This window comes from Meriones unguiculatus, chromosome 18, assembly GCF_030254825.1.
Source record: "Meriones unguiculatus strain TT.TT164.6M chromosome 18, Bangor_MerUng_6.1, whole genome shotgun sequence".
In the NCBI taxonomy this organism is placed as follows: domain Eukaryota; kingdom Metazoa; phylum Chordata; class Mammalia; order Rodentia; family Muridae; genus Meriones; species Meriones unguiculatus.
Window position 1 is genome coordinate 16,276,056 of NC_083365.1, and position 17,731 is coordinate 16,293,786.

Sequence of the window (17,731 nt, forward strand, 5' to 3'; positions counted from 1 at the left end):
TTACTTGCCTATCTTAGGATAGAATTAGTTTAAAAATTAAAAAGTGGTTACAGAAATCTAAAGGATGAATGGATGTGGGTATGACTTCATGCTTGAATAAAAAATAGATTTAGCATGGGAGAAATGAGATCTTTTTAAGGCTGATTTAAAATAGCTCAACAGTAGGGAGCAAACATTATTTCCTGCCTCTCAGGGCTGTCAGATGGGATGAGAAGTCTCTACGCTGGCAGGTTGCTCACTGATAGAGTAGTTCCCTAGAGTAAGGCCCTGCGTTCGATCCCCAGCAAACACACGTGCGCGTGCACACACCCACACGCAGAGATGTATGTATACACATATACACAGCAGGTACGCACACGCATGTACCCCATGTAGATGTGCGCACACCCCGCACACCCCTCTGTTGGATCAGCCAGAGCATCTTCCCTGACATGAAACTATTTCAGGATGAAGATGGGTTTCAAGAACCAAATGAGAACGGAAATTCTAAAGACGAGAATATTCAACAGAAACTTCCTTCAAAAGTAGTAAGTAACTCCTTACTCGCTATTAGAACAGTAGCGCACCTTTCAGCTTGTACTCTGTGGGAAAAAGGACGGGGCGGCACGGTAGGTGGGGACAGTGGGCTCAGGGCTGACTTCCCGCACCTCGACAATTCTTGCAGCAGTTGTATTTACCCTGGGTGTGTTTGTGAGTGGGTGGGCGCACAGTGTGCTTGAGGAGGACAGAGGACAACTTGCAGGACTTGGTTCTCTCTGTCCACGTGTCACAGGGACCAGGGTTTCAGTCTTGGCGGCAGACTACTGTCCCTGTTGAGCCTTAATGTCTTTTTCCTGAACAAAAGTAGTTTTGTGAAATCCACAGTTGTGTTATTAGATGAGAAAACCTTAAGTCCTGTCATACAATGTGCAATTGAGAAATATATAGATTTTAGTATGTTTATATATATATACATATATATGTGTGTGTGTGTATATATATATATATATCTCCATATATATCCTAGAAATCTGGAAGTCTCCCCCAGACAGGCGTCACCTGTTGTTTTCAGCTTTTGTCCCTTTGTCACCCCTTCTAAAATGGCTCTGCTCACCCTCTTATGGATGACCCCACGCGCCCTGAGCCCTTCTGTCGTGAGAACCGGCCTCACTCTGCACTGGCTTTCCTTACGGTCTGACTTCTATGAAATGATGACCCGCTGTGCTTCTCCCTTTTCATAGTTGGACGACTTGCCTGAAAACTCACCCATCAATATAGTTCAGACTCCAATTCCCATCACCACCTCAGTTCCTAAGCGAGCCAAGAGTCAGAAGAAGAAAGCTTTAGCTGCAGCCCTTGCCACAGCACAGGAATACTCAGAAATAAGTATGGAGCAAAAAAAATTGCAGGTATAAGTCATTTTCTGCACAGTTGTGATTGTCTGCTGGCCTTGGTGGGATGAACAGGAGTGCCAAGTATAATTGTAATTTGTCAGACTTTCCCAGTCATAAAAAAATGAATCAGTCCTTTCTTGTCCACCTTTTAGGAAGCTTTATCAAAAGCAGCTGGAAAGAAGAATAAAACCCCTGTGCAGCTAGATTTAGGGGATATGCTAGCTGCTCTGGAGAAGCAACAGCAAGCCATGAAAGCACGCCAGATCACCAACACCAGACCACTCGCATACCCAGGTGACTCCCTAGTGTGAGTGGGTTGCAGCCTGTGGGGTGTAGCTGTACTCGTTCTCTCTCTCTCTGCACTCGATCATGTCTGCCCCCAAGAGTGGCTGTGCATGCCACTCACGTGAACGTGATAATGTCAGAGGACAGCTTTCAGTCTCTTTCCAGCATGAGCTCTGGATCGGCTGAACTCAGGTCATCAGGCTTATAGTACAGACACTCTCTGAGCCAGTTTCCTGGTTCTGTCCCCCTTTTTTTTTTTTTTTTTTTTTCTTCTTCTTCAAAGGTTAAAATAAAATCACAGGGTAGTTTGGCTGTGTTAACTATGAAAGTATCCAATTAAATGACAAATTTTGATAGTGTCAAGTGTGTGTGAGTGAGACACTGATATAGCTTCCCCCCAAAACTGTTCCTGTTTTAACCAAGTGTCATGTTTAGAGCTCAGTGTTTGAGCCCTCTGTTTTTCTTTTAGAAGAAAGGGGACAGCATAAAGGAGGTAAGGGCAAAGATTAAAAGGACTAGTGCTGAGAAGAAGCATTCTTGGTCTGGTCCGTTCCCAAATTGTCCCAGTCCCGGGATTGTTGCTGAACTGGTGAAAAGACAGGAATGTGTGACTGTGTCTGTGCAGATTGCTGAACCCTGGAGCTGTTCCTTCAGTTAGTGGAGACCTTTGCTTTGAGTAACTTGGTAGAGGTGACAGTGACTGCAGAGTTGAAGCTGCTGCAGTGGGAGAGGAGTGGTAGTTATCCCCCCCGGGTCCCAGTGGAGGAAGTGTGGCCCTTCAGCTCACAGCTGGCCCTGGAGTCAAGCTTGGAGATTGGAATCCTGCCTTAAATCAGTGTAGTGATGGTACCTACCTCAAGGTTGTTTGGGGAATAAATGAGGTGATAGATGTAAAGTGCTTAGAAAACTGGGTTATAATTGCTCCATAAACCAATGAGTGTTGTTGTGAAGAAGTGTTTTTAGTTGTTAACTTAGGACCATTACAACTTGGTTGGGATTTTGTTGTTAATATTGTTGTTTTTATTTTTGAAACAGGGCTAAAGTAATCCCTCTGCCTTAGCTTCCTAAATGCTGAAACTACTGGTGTGAGCCACCACTCCCAGCTCTGGGTCCTTTTAACAAGTGTTTTTCTTTAGTTGCTGGGAACTCAACCAAGGGCCTTGTGCTTGGCCGGGCAAACACTTTACCGTTGAACTACATCTCCAGCCACTACATACATATATTTTGTGTGTGTGTGTAATGCAATCATATATATACTAAAATGTGTGTATATTATTTTTCAGTGCTGGTGCTTGAACTTAAGGTCTTCTGCATAGGAGGACGCACCCTGCCACTGAGCTATATTCCCAGTTCTACAACTTTGATTTAATAAATGTAACGCTAAACAAATCTGAATATCAGTGTGTAGAATGTGCTGTTGGGATTATGGAGATGATGAAGACACACTCCTGAGACTCAGAACTGGCTAAGCTGTGAGGAGGCTCAGCAGTAAGGAGTTCGCTCTTGCAGAGGAGCTGGGTTTAGTTCCCTGTACTGTAGAGGCAGCTCACAACCATTCATAACTGTGGTTCCAGAGGATCTGGTGCCCTACTGACATAGAGACCAAGCATCCATGTAGTACACTCTGTCCGTCCATCCGTCCATCGGTCCGTCCATCCATCCATCCATACATACAAAATATTCATTTACAATAAAATAAATCTTAAAAAAAAAGTTTGTAGTCTTAGAGAAGACATATAAATAACTGATCAACAGTGGTGTCTTAGAGCTATAACGAGTTCTGTGAGCTTGAAGAAGAGAGTGGTGTATGGCAATAGATGAAGAGAAAGGTTACAGGTGACCTCATGGAAGGCAGTGTTTGATGGACTTCGAGGAATGAATACGAGTCCTGGCAGATAGACATGAGACTCCCTTTTATTACCAATCTTTATTTGAAATTTTTTAATATAAAGAAAACTCAAAAAAGAATACAATTGTGGGAGTGAAAATTTTCGAGGAGTTGATGGAGCGTGGAATGGAAGGCTGTAGAAATAAGTCAAAGACTCTTCCAAGATGTTGGAGAGACGGCTCCATCAGTAAAGGGCTTGCCAGGTGAACGTGAGGACCTGAGTTTGGATCTCTAGGGCCATGTGAAAGCCAGGCATGAGTAACGGTGCGCACCCGCAATCCCAGTGCCAGAGAGGCAGATCCCGTCCGATCCCGTCAGCTCATTATCCAGCTACTGTAGCTCAGTTGGTGAGCTGCAGGTTTCGTGAGAGGGTGTGCTTAAAAACTAGGATTGAGAGGGATTGGGATGACACATGTGCTGGTGTGTCCTCACACATGCTGTGCCCGAGCTCTGTGGCCTAGTGAAGAGTGTTATGAGGACACTGCAGTGCCATGAGGAGAGTTGACAGTGGACTTGAACTTGAAATGCTAACGGCGGAGTCCCAGGTGACTCCATTTGTCATGTGTTTCTGCACAGGTAGTTGAGGTTAGAGGTCAGTGCATTTAAAATGGAGGGACCAAGTGTCAGGGACAGAAGAAGAGCCAGACAGATACGCCTGAATGAAGGAATGAAAGAGTGAATGAATGAATGAGAGAGTGAGTGAGTGAAGTCAGAAGAGGCCTGAAAAGAATTTTTCAAGATTGGGAAATTGTGTTTGGCAACTGCATGGTTTTGTTGGGTCTTGACAGTATATTTACAAGAGAGTGGGAAGGGCTGAGGCTAGATGGTGTCAGAATGATGCTGAGAAGTTTTCCTGGGAGGGAGGGAGCAGTAGGAGCATCTTGGGCTGAAGGCAAGCTTTAAGGGACCAGGCTTCATGGGTTTGCCTCCCAAACCCTCGTGTCTTTTAAATAGGAGAGTAGTGGAGAGTGGAGGCTCGGAGAAAAGAGACTGGGGTAGGGAGACGCGTGAAAAAAAGGGACAGAACAAGGTCCCAGAGGAACTGAGGTGGCATTAAGAGCTGAGGTGGTTAGTGGGCCATGGACAGGAGTAAGGATATCTGTCTCCCTTTGTGGAGGTTTTTTTGTAACTTGGGCAGTGTCTTCTCAAGGAAATGACGAACATTCTGCTAGAGTGGAGGGGTGGAGATTGGAGCCTTATGAATATTGAGGAGTCAGGGGTAAAGGTGAGGGTGTGACAGTTGCTGGGTAGCGCCGAACATGGGTGAGAGAGTCAGCACCCCTTCCTGCACTGAGCATAGGCCGCAGCATTGTGTGAGGAAGGGTGGGTAGCTGCCTCTGGAGGCTTGTGGAGAACACAGAGGTGGGCCTCTCCGACTGCAGGCTAGTTGCAAGAAATGTGCATGCTCCGGTCGCTGTGGTGGAGGTGAACTAACAGTCCAGCTTTCTCCAGACCTCTCAGCTGGCTAAGCACATTGGCTTACCTTCCTCATCCTTGGGAGGTGAAGGACTTGGAAGGAAGCTGTGTCTGAAGGCCGCCACTGAGCCTGTACTATGCTGTCCTGTTGTCTTTTTCCACAGGAAGAGAATGCTTGTGCTTTTTGAAGATTCAGTATTGGAAATTGTCAAAGTGTGGGGATTTTGCTGCAGTAGTAAAGCTAATGTTCTTGTTTGTTTTAGTCACTGAAGCTGCTTTTCACAGTAAAGACTCTGCTAACAGAAAGCCTTTAACCAAAAGTCAGCCATGTTTGACCTCCTTTAATTCTCTGGACATTACTTCCTCTAAAGCAAAAAAAGGAAAAGAGAAGGAAATTGCAAAGCTAAAACGACCCACAGCACTCAAAAAGGTAACACCAAATCTGGAGATGTTTCTTTTATAGGATAATTAAGGGTTTACTTTTTTCTTTCTTTGCAAAATTACTTCTGTTTTAGAAAGCAGATGTTGATATGTATTTACACACGTGCCATATGTAACTGGTTAATTCAGAACCAGCATATTGTATGGCAGCCTTCTTGTATATAAGAAGGCCCTGAAAAGTGAATTTTTCTATTATGTTTGAAAAATAAACAGCTGAACAATTTATATCCAAAAGCATTAAGCCCTCCTTAGGAGTCAGAAGCCCAGCTCTTTCCTTCCTTTGCATTTTTTCTCTTCTGTATATGTGTGGGCATCCGTGGACATACTTGCATGGGAGCCTGATGTAGGAGCCTAAGGTTCCTGTCTGGAGTTTTCTCAGTTGCTCTTGACCCTATTCTGTGAGGAAGGAAGGGTCTCTCAGTTGAACCCAGAGCTCACTAATATGGTTGGTTTGGCTAGCCAGCTTGCTTCAGGAATCACATCTCAGCCCGCTGGGTCCTGCGTTCATGGGTGTGAACACAGAGTATGAACACACCCACCTGGCATTTTTGTGTGTTCTAGAGATCCAAGCTCCAGCTATTCTGCTTGTATAGGAAGCATTTTAACCACTGAGCCACCCTCACAGCTGTGCCTCTTTTTTTTTTTTTTTTTTTTCTTTCTTCCTCCTCACCTGGCCAATCTTTTCTTTCTTCCCCCTCGCCTGGCCAGTCTTCCCTTCTGTTCCCTTACCCTCCCACCTCTTTCTCTCCTTCTCTTTTCAGTGTTGGCGATCTGGCTGAAGGCCTCATACATATGAGACAGACACTCTGCCTCCTAGCTAGTTAGTCCTGGAACTTAGTAACTTCATTATTTGCTGTGTGTAGAGTAGAACACTGTTGCACTCGTTTTTAAACTCTGTTTTCTTTAGGGTGTGTAAGACTCTACCTCCCTTCTTTCAGCCCTTTAACCCTGGGTAAGAGAGAGAAGGTTAGTAGGGAGAGGGGCTGCAGACCTTTTTACTTCTCTTGGCTGTTAGGGTCGATGGGTTCTTTTTGGGGTTATACCAGTCTCCATCAATAGCAAATGCTGCAAGTAGTCTCCTTTAAGCCGCCATACCTTCTGTCCATCTCCGGTCTCTCTAAATTGTCACACTTTCTCTTTCTGGGCTCTCATATTTATATCCTCAGAGTCCTGGACCACATCCCTCGCCATGCTGCATGAGGCAGGCCATTACCAGCTGGCAGAGACCATGCTCTGCAGAAGGCAGTTATCAGCTATGGACAAACTAAAGCCCAAACTAAAATCCCACACTTGGGATTAAAACAAAAACATATTTACATAACATAACTGAGTTTTTTAAAGAAACCCAAACTTCTATTACCCTACTTCTATAGGCCCACATTTTACCTTCATATTCCGTACCTATAAATTAATGATGGTATCTGCTTTGGTTTAGCATTAGAGGGTCAGAATGAGGTAATCCATGCCTGAGTAATTGAACACTGTAGAGTGTAAATCACATGAATTGAACGAATTATTTCCACACTTAAGGTTAGTCACTGTTTTGGAAATCTTACTTGTTCTCCTAGGATTTAAAGATGTGTAGCGTTGGCCTGTGTGCTCTGAGCATCCTGCTTCCCTTTATTTGAAGCTGGAGGCAGATGAAGTGAGTCAGGTTGTGACTCGTAGCAGAGTCTCTGTGTATTCTCTGTATAGTATTTCCTTCAAGTTACAGTTTCCAAAATAAAGTAGTCACCTTTTTACAGGTCAGCTTCTGTGTAACCAGGTAATACAGCCAACTGAAATCCTCATGGCTGTGCCTGTGTTTTAGTATAACACTGTAATGATTTGTTGATCCTATTTGAAGAGTGAGTAGTATATAAAGTAATAAAAGACTGGTATAATGGCTTTCAGGTTATTTTGAAAGAAAGAGAGGAGAAGAAGGGACGTTTGACTGTGGAACACAGTGTTTTGGGAGCTGAGGAGCCGACAGAGATGCATTTGGACCTCGCCAATGACTTACCTCAGGAGTCTGTCTCCCAGGAAGGTGAGGATTCCTCCCTCTGTCCTGGCCATGTGTGGTGTTGCCACTGAGAGGAAGGCCTCACTGGCTGTGCCTCAAGTGGAAGTTGCGCACTGTAGCTCGTCTTTGTTGATGTATGTGGCTTCTTTTGAAGGCAGATGGCTGGGAGGGTGGGCAGGTATTACAGAGCAGGTCGCTGATACTTTGGAACCTCAGCTCTGTCAATCGTCGTGACATCTCAAACACTAGGATCTCCCCGGTGCCTGGGGCCCCTGGATGGTCATCAGAGCTCTGGCTCAGCATCTTTCAGATAAGGAGTACTATTTACTAGTTGTTTTTTCCACAGGAGTATTTTCAAATCATTTTTGTTGATTTTCTTTCTTGCTTTGGGAGGAATTAATACATAAGGCATAAGGAATAGAGAATTGCAAAGCAGAACAAAGATTCTATTCATACCCAGCATGTGTGATTCCAGCAGAGAGGTTTCATCTGGTACAACAAATAGCCACACGGCATTTTGCAGCAAGGTAAATCTAGTTTGCACAGTTACCAAGCAGGAGTCTTTCAGTGCTTTTAGGAAAGTTTATTTATTCCCAAGTATTAGTTATCTAGGGCATGCTTGGCTGGGGTTCCCTTTTATTCTCAGTATGAGATTTATGTGTGTCCGTCCATCCATTCATCCCTCTGATGTTGATTGGATAGCTATAAAATGTGTTCAGTAAGTAGTAGAAGAGGCTGGAAAAAAATGATGGAAGGCTAATGTGATGGGCTGATAATCCGATAAACAAGATAAATGTGTAACTCTTAATATACACACTTACTGAGTTTACCTGTTGAAGACAAGCAGTAACTTAGGAAAAAGAAGTGGAGTTGATTGTTTTGCATCTACACGTATGGCTGCCTGAGTATAGATGTAAAGGCCAGATAAGTAGGTGGGGTCAAGGAAAGCCAGGTGGGTGAGCAGCTGTTGGTAGAGAGTTAGGGAGGGTGAGCAGGTGGGGGGCCCTGGAGAGTTGGGGGTGGGTGGGTAAGAAGATGTAAGATAAGGAGATTCAAGGGAGGGTGAGCAGGTATGAGAGGAGAGTCAGTAGAGAACGGGTAACTAGGGTTGTCATTGCCAGGTACAATTGGAAAGAATGATTTAAAAAATAGATGGCTAAGTATAGATGTGTAATAATGCTGGGCAGAAAGGTACAGATTCCTGGACATACCTGTCCTAGATAATTTTGCTTCCCCATCTCCTCTGTGGAAACTTCTAAGCTGTGCTTGATTTTTTTTCCTAGGTATGCTGTGATAGATAGTAGTAGGAATGCTTCAGTTTTTTTAATAAGAAATAATAATTTGTGATAGAAAAATGCCTAATTTCCTAGTATCCACAGGATTAGGGTATGACCTAAGAAATTCTACCATGTAAAATGTCTGCGTCCCTCTAGATCTTCTTAGCGTTTGAAATTTCCAGGTTCTTCCCTTTCACCTCACATTTCCAGATACTGGACTGAGCATGCCCAGTGATGCTTCACTGTCTCCAGCGAGTCAGAACTCTCCATACTGTATGACACCCGTGTCGCAAGGCTCGCCTGCTAGTTCCGGCATAGGCAGTCCAATGGCATCGTCAACAATAACCAAAATCCACAGCAAAAGATTTCGAGAGTAAGTTTTGTTTTTTTTTTTTTCTCGGTATTGAGGTCAAACAGCTGAAGGATCTCAGTTCTGAATTTACCCTTGTTACCTCGTAAGCCCAGCAAGGTGGAGCAGGGAGCTTGTGCCGCTCTTCCTCCTGTTCAGCAGCTGGGTTGGGCCTATTTACAGCAGTTCCTTCTGTCAGTATCCATGGAATGAGATTTCACAGTAATATGTTTTCTTTATAATAAATGGAGCTTCTATCCCAGGATTCTGGTCTTTTACAGATGGATATTATGTATCATGTATGTATATGTATGTTACATATATGTGCATATAGAATGTAATGTTTTGTGGTTTTTTTGCTCCTCCAAATTTTTTTTTTTGGCATATAATATAGGTATTTTTTTAAAAGCTTGCAAACCAGTAAATAACTTGTAATGGGGCTCTTTGTGTAAGACCCTGAATCTGTCACATAAAGCCCTGCAATTTTGTTCTCATTTGTTGTTCATTTTTGCAGTATTCAAGATTGAATTCAGGGCCTCCTGCTTCCTAGTCAAGTGTTTGACCACTGAGCCACACAGTTAATCCACACACTGCTTTAAAGCAAATATGTCTAGGTTTAAGAATTAGAATGATTAGGGACTCACAAAGCAGCTACTTTAGTATTTGGGTGGAGAAAGTGGTTTTACCTTTGAAAATGGCTTATGAAGGAATTGTGGCGTGAGCACGTGTGGTTCCACAGCCACTGCTCTGTTCTGCTTCTCCTCAGTGCTAGCGTTTGAGCAAAAGCCTCTCTCCAGGCTCCAAGAAGCTAATTATATGTCAAGCAGCAGATGTGGTGCAAGTGAGACACATGGAAAATAAATTACATATGTATGGAACGAACAGCTTGAAACAGGAAGGAAGGAAAATGTAGTTTGATGTTGACTTCCTTGATTTTGGGTGTTTATAACATTTAATCTTTCCTCAATCCACCCATTTCTATCTCCTGAAATCGTGTCATACTTGCTTGAACATTATCATGTACAACATGAAATTCCCTGGACATAGTCTGAGGCCCATGTTTTTCTCTGGGTGATGTGGACTGCCTGCCCCTGCTGGAGTGAGGTGGGACTTAGGACGGTGGATGGTCCACAAGTAAGTTTGTGACCTCCTTGGCCTGCCGTTAAGTAGATGCACAGTGACGGCACACTCCCTTTGTTTTCGAGCCGACATGTTCCCACTTCTCACTCAGCTGCTTTGTTTGGTGGAAAAGCCTGTGACTTTTGCCTGAAGACTTCAGTTTACCCATTGAGTTCATCATCCATAGCCATGGGTTTTCAGAGCATCTAACCAAACTTATCTTTGTGGTTGGAAATGTTTTTGTGGCTGAGACTTATTCAGGCTCAAAGGAATAAGTGTTTTTAGTTTTCTTGGCATGTTTCATAACTTTTTTTTTTTAGCTGAAGGAAACAGGTTTATTGGATACGCTGTAAGATTTGAATCAGCAGGTTGTGCAGCAAGAAGCACTGACACAGCTTTGATTGTTTTCTTCAATTTAGCACATAAAGGAATGGGTTTCATTACGCTTTTGCTCACTCACACCCTTTTCCAACTGCCTCTCCTGTCCCCGCTGTCCATCTTAGGCTGCTTTACTTCTTTTCTCAAATTGTCCTCTTCTCGTGTCCCTTCCGTTCCATGTCCTTCCCTGTGGAGGTGTACGCCTTTGATCCCAGCACTCAGGAGGCCAGGGCTGCATAGTGAGACCCTGCCTTAAAAACAAAAACATTTCATTACCTTTTGTTTTCCTCTTGTCTCTTAAGGTCTCTTCTGCCCTCTTGTATTTTCTACTTGCATGACTTACTCATGTGTGTCCATGCACACACATACAAACTTAAATCTTAATTCTACATGAGAGAAAGTATGTGGTATTTGTCAGAGTCTGTGTTACTTCGTTTAACATAATGGTCACTGGTTCCATCTGCTTTCTTGGTAATGTCTTGATTTTATTTTTTTCTTGGCAGCTGAATAAAATTCCAGTATATATTAATAAATTTTCATCAATTTTATTTAGCCATTCATGCTGGAGAGCATCTCAGCTGGTTCCATTTCTTGAGTATTGTGGACAGTATAGCAGTGAACATGGGAACACATTGATCTCTTTGGTCTGTTAACTTAGAGTTTTATTGACCTCAGGTTTATACCCAAGACAGTTCTGATGTCCATGGTAGCTGTGCCAGTTCACATCAACAGCAGGCCAGGACACATTCCTCCCCACTCAGAGATGAATCGTTATTAAGAAATTCAGAAAGTTGTAATTCTTTCCTACTGGAAGCATTTATCACAGTAACATTTAAAAAAAAAACAAAAAACTGTAATCTCTTAGCAAGCCAGCAGTAGGTTTCTATTGCTAGATATTAAAACATTAGGAGTTCAGAAGTACTCCCCGATGAGGCTTGTCCTGGATTAAAAGCTACATCATTGAAGTTCACAAGCAAAGAATAGTCAGCATTGCTGTTTTTCTGATTGACATGTTGAGAAATTGTAGGCACTGGTGACTTTTGATAAAAATGCCTTGTTCGCTCTCAGAGATACTTTCCTAATATAAGTCTGTAATTACAGGACAGTGAATTAGGAAGGAATCACCTAGTTCTTTGCTTCTTTTACAGATATTGTAACCAGGTTCTTTCTAAAGAAATTGATGAATGTGTGACCCTCCTTCTGCAAGAGCTGGTCAGTTTCCAGGAACGCATCTACCAAAAGGACCCTGTGAGGGCTAAAGCCAGACGGCGGCTGGTCATGGGGCTGAGGGAGGTCACCAAGCACATGAAGCTGAACAAGATCAAGGGTGTCATCATTTCCCCAAACTGTGAGAAGATTCAGTCAAAGGGTGTGTATGCCTGCTTTGGAAATGTTTACCATTGCAGGGAATTTGATCCTTGCAGCCGGAAGCCATATCTTTCTCTACAGTATAGTTATGAAACAAATATTGAGCATGAGAAATGAAATTCTCCAATTAGTAGACTAGATTCTGAAGGAACTGGTTGAGCATCTCCTTTGGCCCCGCCAGGTGGTTCCGTACTCTGATCAGACTAGAACTAGCCAGGGAGCATTACTTTGCATCAGTATATTCTGCTCTCAAAACTTTACATACCCTTCCTTTAATGACTTTTTCCTCTTTAAAAACAATTAGAAAAAAGGTAAAAGATCTCAGCTCTGCTTAGAGAGGAAATCTGTCTCCTAGAAACCAGTGGTTACTTAGTATCTTAGGGTTTTTGGGTTTGGTTTTGTTTTGTTGAGACAGAGTTTCCCTGTGTAGCCCTGGCTGTCCTGGACTCTTTTGTAGACCAAGCTAGCCTCGAACTCATAACAATTCACCTGCCTCTGCCTCCTAGAGTGCTGGGATCACAGGCGTGTGCCTGTGTATCTTAGGGTTTTTATTGCTGTGATAAAGCACCGTGGCTAAAACAACTTGGGGAGGAAAGGGTTATTTCACCTTACGTCTTATAGTTCATCGTGCAGGACAAGAACTCAAGGCAGTAAGTAGGCTGGAGGCAGGAGTGGATGCAGAGGCCATGGAGGAGTGCTGCCTAATGGTTTGCTCCATGCCTTGTCCACCAGCCCAGGGGTGTCCTCAGCCGCAATGAGCTGGCTCCCACATTAATCACTAATTAACAAATTAATGCCATATGCTTGCCGATAGGCCAGTGTGGTGGAGGCATTTTCTTAATTGAGGTTTCCTTTGCCAAATGACTTTAGCTTGTGTCAAGTTGACATAAACCCAGCTAGCACACACAGCAAGGCTCTTGGGTAAGCTAGCTCCTCGCATAGTGTGTGGCATTGTTGCTGGAGCAGACAGAGCTAGGCAGCACTGTAGACACTTGCGGAGAGAAGACACCTGTGAGCCACTGCGCTCATCTGCCGCCCTAACTGTGGCCAGTTGGTACTGGAGCTTAGAGGCTGTGAAACAGAAAGAACTAGCTACTGGGCACTCGCCTGTAAGACCAACACTCTGGGAGGCAGGAGCAGGTGGATCTTTGTGAGTTTGAGGCCAGCCTGGTCTACAAAGCAAGTCCAGCACAGCCAAGGCTACACAGAGAAATCATGTCTTGAAAAAAACAAAACAAAATAAAAGAGACCAATTTTAACTAGCTTAGCTAATTAACTAATTTCTTCATAATGAATGTTTGCTACATTGAAACTGATTCCTGCTATGCTAATCCCTACCGAGAAACTAAAGTACTGGGTTTGAAGGCTTTCGGGATTTAGTTGTGGGGAAAGACAAATGCATAAGTGGTGTGTGTTACAGTTCAAGTAAGACATTCCTTTGCTGTGGTATTCTGTCTTTTAGCTAGGTTGGCTCCACCATGTGGGTGACTGAACGAAGGCTTCTCCATGTGTTGATTTCCTTAGGTGGCCTAGATGAGGCCCTCTACAATGTCATAGCCATGGCCCGGGAACAGGAGATTCCTTTTGTGTTTGCCCTCGGAAGGAAAGCTCTGGGGCGCTGTGTGAACAAACTGGTTCCTGTTAGTGTTGTGGGAATCTTCAACTATTTCGGTGCTGAGGTAAGAACTTAGAAGACAGGGCTGCAGATGTGGCTGAGTCAGTAAAGGCCCTTCAGTCTGATCCCCAGAACCCGCCTCAAGCCAGGCAGGGTGCTCACACCTGTACTCTCAGCACTGGGGAGCCAGAGACAAGTAGGTCTCTGCAGACCAATGAGAGATCCTGTCTAGTAAACAAGCTAACTGGCCTCTGAGGAACAGCACCTGCCGTTGACCTGTAGTTCATCTGTAGGTACACACACACGCGCGCACACGCACACACACCTTAGGAGGCATAATGTCTTGCTCCCTTCTGTTAACACATGCCAGGAGTGAGTTAGTGACTCGAAGGCGTGGACCAGAGCTGCTCTCCTCAATAGTTTCATTCTTCCCTTATGCCCTTTAGTTTTTAACTGTTTCTGTCTGTCCTGCTTATAATGCCATGCTAATATTCTCAAAATAATAAGTCTGCATGCTTGTCTGCTTTTTCCTGTTTTTATTTAAATGCATGATTTGTTACACACTACAAATAAAGTTTGTATTATTGGTGGTCCTTGAAGGGCTGCTCTTCACCATTTTTCTTTCTCTATAAAACAAATCATGAGTATGTGTTTTGATAGCTAGCTACAGCATTTGCCTGCCTCAGCAGTCAGCACAGTCAGCAGCATCTTTCATTGTTCCTGATCCTCTAAGCAGCAGTGTGATACCAAGATGTGAAAACACTTACCAGGAATGCTGGCCATAGTGGTACACATCTCTAATGGGAGTCAGAAGCAGGTAGATCTCTGTGAGTTCCAGCCAGGTCGACATGGTGAGTTCCAGGACAACTGGAACTACATAGCAGTGAAACCCTGTCTGGAAAGAAACCAACAACAAAAACCACTTACCAGGAGTTAAGTCGTTGGAATGATGATCTGGGAACCACTAGGCTTTGTCATATGGGTTGTCTTTTTTGGTATCTGAGGATGTCATGAGATACAGCTATTGAAATGCAGCTTTAGTGCTGTTTAAGGATTGCCACTTTTATTAAACATGAGAATGCCCCACACCTGGCTAGAGGACTTTTAATTCCTTTGGAAACTGCCATCTTCTACACCCCTGCCTTTCTCCCTGCCCATGCTCATTCCCCCATGTTCTAACCCAAGTAAGACTGTTGCTGCCCCCCAGCTAGCCTTGTGCTTCTCTTGTGTCTCCTTTAATTTATGATTTCATATGCCTACCGATTCAACACTGCCGTCCTTCCTTCTCGGAGCTGTACCTGTTTATTAAGTTCTGCATCAGATGTTAGTCCCTTGAGTCCCTCAGTGATGCCCACAGTCAGATTTTAAGGTCTCCTTTAAAAGCTAGTGTTGTTAATTTGTTGATGTTGTTTGTTTTGTTTTGTTTTTGAAATAACATGCAAAGAAACAAAAAGCCAAAACCTCTGTAGGCGTTTACGCTACTGTAGTGTAGCTGCTCCTGTCTCTTCCTTGTAGTCAAAAGTAGAAGAGTTGATGCTCCCTTCTTACTCTCTGTAGAGCCAGACTAATGGGAGCACATTTGTCGAACCTTTTAAATATAGCACAAATAATGTTAGAATCAGTTATCTCAACCCTGTGAGAATTAATAAGCTGCATATGTGTTAAGTGTATTTTGTAAGGTTCTGTGATTTACAGAATGCCCAAATTTTATCCAGACTAAAAATATAAGAAGCTTAATAGTTTAAAAAAACAAATCGAGTATTCACGGAGGAATCCGTCTTTCTAGAGCCTGTTTAATCGATTAGTGGAGCTCACTGAGGAAGCCAGGAAGGCTTATAAAGACATGGTTGCAGCAACGGAGCAGGAGCAGGCGGAGGAAGCGCTGAAGAGTGTGAAGACCGGGCCTCACCACATGGGCCACTCTCGGAACCCCTCTGCAGCAAGTGCCATTTCTTTCTGCAGTGTGATCTCTGAACCCATTTCTGAAGTAAATGAAAAAGAATATGGTAAGTTGTCCCATACCATTTTAAATGAAATAATTCAGATAATTTAAATGAAATAATGGTTAAAACCATTTTGTAAGTAACCTTCAAATCTGCTTGTTGTTTGTTTTAATACTTTTTTTTTCTTCAAAGTCTGACTCTCAGTTTACTGTGTGGATAAGGATGATCTTTAGATCCCCCAGTATTTATCCTCCGAGCACTGAGATTACTGCTGTGTGCTATTTATGTGACACTGGGAAGCAAGACCAGGACTCCTTTTAGCTTAAAAATTCATTTAAACATTATTATTGAAAAATAGAATATTTGGCTGGGTGTGGTAGTGCATGCCTTTAATCCCAGGACTTGGGAGACAGAGACAGTAGATCTCTACGAGTTCCAGGGCCAGCCTGGTTTATGTAGAAAGTTCCAGAACAACAAGGGCTACATAGAGCCTGTCTCAAAAAAGAAAAAGAAAGAAAGAATATTTGGAACTGAGACCATTCTTTAAGACCCTGGAATTTAATCACATTTTGTTTTAGTCACATATTCCAATGCTGTGAAGAGACACCATGACCAAGGCAACTCTTACAAAAGAAAGCACTTAATTGGGGGCTTGGTTACAGTTTAGAGGTTAGTCCATTATCATCATGGTGGGGAACATGGCCACATGCCTGTAGGTGCTGGAGCAGTAGCTGAGAGCCACATCCTAATCCATAGGCAGAGAGAGAAAAAGAAAAAGACCGAGAGACAGAGGACAGATGTGGGCTTGATGTGCGCTTCTGAAAGTTCAAAGCCCACCCCCAGTGACATACTTCCTCCAAGAAGGCCGCATTTTCTAATCCTTCTCAGATGGAGTCAATCCTTGTCACATGGAGCCATTCTTCCTCAGACCACCTCTTAATCCTAAGGATCTTAAGAAAAAGTCTAACAGGCTCTTAAGAGCAGAATCCTTGTGACCCCATAGAATAAATAATAGGAAGTTCTATTCTAATAATTTACTTGCTAATTAAAACTTTAAGTTTAGTGAGCCACTTAACTTTGTTGTACTGCTCAGTCTGATCTCACAAAACCTATACTTGCCCCGAGTTCCTACATAATCCTAGTAAGGAGAAGTGCGGACTAAAGGAGTGCTGGCATTAGTGCACCGCGTCGTTTGCCGTCGCCCGCGCCGCCTTCCCTGCCTTGAGCCTCTAGTGGTTTGAACTCTAACTCACTTTTTGGATGGCTTGGTATTCTCCCATCTTTTTTAGTGACTTTTCTCCTTGCACTGATAAAATAACAAGAATTAACTATTAACTTGAGGAAGGGTTTAACTTTGCTTACAGGACAGGGGGATTAGGTCTGTCATGGAGGAGACAGCAGGAGCATTGGTGGCTGGTCACACTGCACCCAGTAAGGAAGCAGATCATGAGTGCAGGGGTCAGTTGGATTCCTCCTTGTTTAGTCTAGGACCCCAGGAATAGTGCCACTCACAACTAGGGCGGGGTCCTCCACTTAAATTACTCTAATCGAAGATATGTACTGTGATTCCTGTGTCAAGTTGAGAATCACTCTCACTCATCACGCAGAGTCACCCTGTTTTGGCTCCTTTTTTTTTTTTTTTCATTTTATCTCATTTAAATCTTATTTGTGAGTTTATCAAATGGGTAGTTGCCACCTGAATTTAAACTGTAAGGAGTTCTTTCCTTGGTCTCCTTGTCTCTGGTGTAGCTAAGTGTTTGGGGATGCTTTCAGTGGAGCTGAGTTGTTGTCTGCCTTAAAGAAACTGCTGTTCGTGGGTGTTGCTGCCTAGAGGTAGATGTGCTTGTGCTGGGTGACTAGTTCCACATGAAGACAAGGAGCTAAGCATGTAACAGACCGAGTCTGTGGAGTGTGAAATGCCAGTTTTAAAAGCACACTGCAGGATAAGTCCGCAACGTTCTGCCTTTGGAGAAATAGTAGCGTGATGCTTGCTCTCCATGTGGGCGCAGGAGGAAAATAGCCCAGAGAGTCCTCAGAGTGTGCACACTCCGCGTAAGGCGTTCAGAGATGGAAGGCTTTTCACACCCCACCTAAGAAGCGTTTCAATGCCCAACCTCTCTTTAGAGAAAGAAAAGCCAATGGGGGAAATGTATGTAAATGGGCTTTAAGGCTCTAGTTTTCATAATTAACTGAATATGTGATAATAATTTATTTTAAGATTGTATTTATCTTGTGTACATGTTCATGTTAGGGCATGGCACACCAGTGCCACAGTGT

General features: G+C 43.5%; 1 protein-coding gene across 1 annotated transcript in view; it reads left to right on the forward strand.

Annotated features, from left to right (window-relative positions):
• Positions 1-17,731, forward strand: part of Secisbp2l (SECIS binding protein 2 like) — a 47,033-nt gene that overhangs the window by 23,770 nt on the left and 5,532 nt on the right. Inside the window, exons 9-17 of the mRNA XM_021655933.2 lie at positions 447-527; positions 1,221-1,388; positions 1,526-1,667; positions 5,226-5,392; positions 7,297-7,429; positions 8,893-9,055; positions 11,677-11,897; positions 13,421-13,575; positions 15,298-15,517. Of these exons, the coding sequence (XP_021511608.1) occupies positions 447-527; positions 1,221-1,388; positions 1,526-1,667; positions 5,226-5,392; positions 7,297-7,429; positions 8,893-9,055; positions 11,677-11,897; positions 13,421-13,575; positions 15,298-15,517 (1,450 nt within the window). The remainder of the gene's footprint in view (positions 1-446; positions 528-1,220; positions 1,389-1,525; positions 1,668-5,225; positions 5,393-7,296; positions 7,430-8,892; positions 9,056-11,676; positions 11,898-13,420; positions 13,576-15,297; positions 15,518-17,731) is intronic.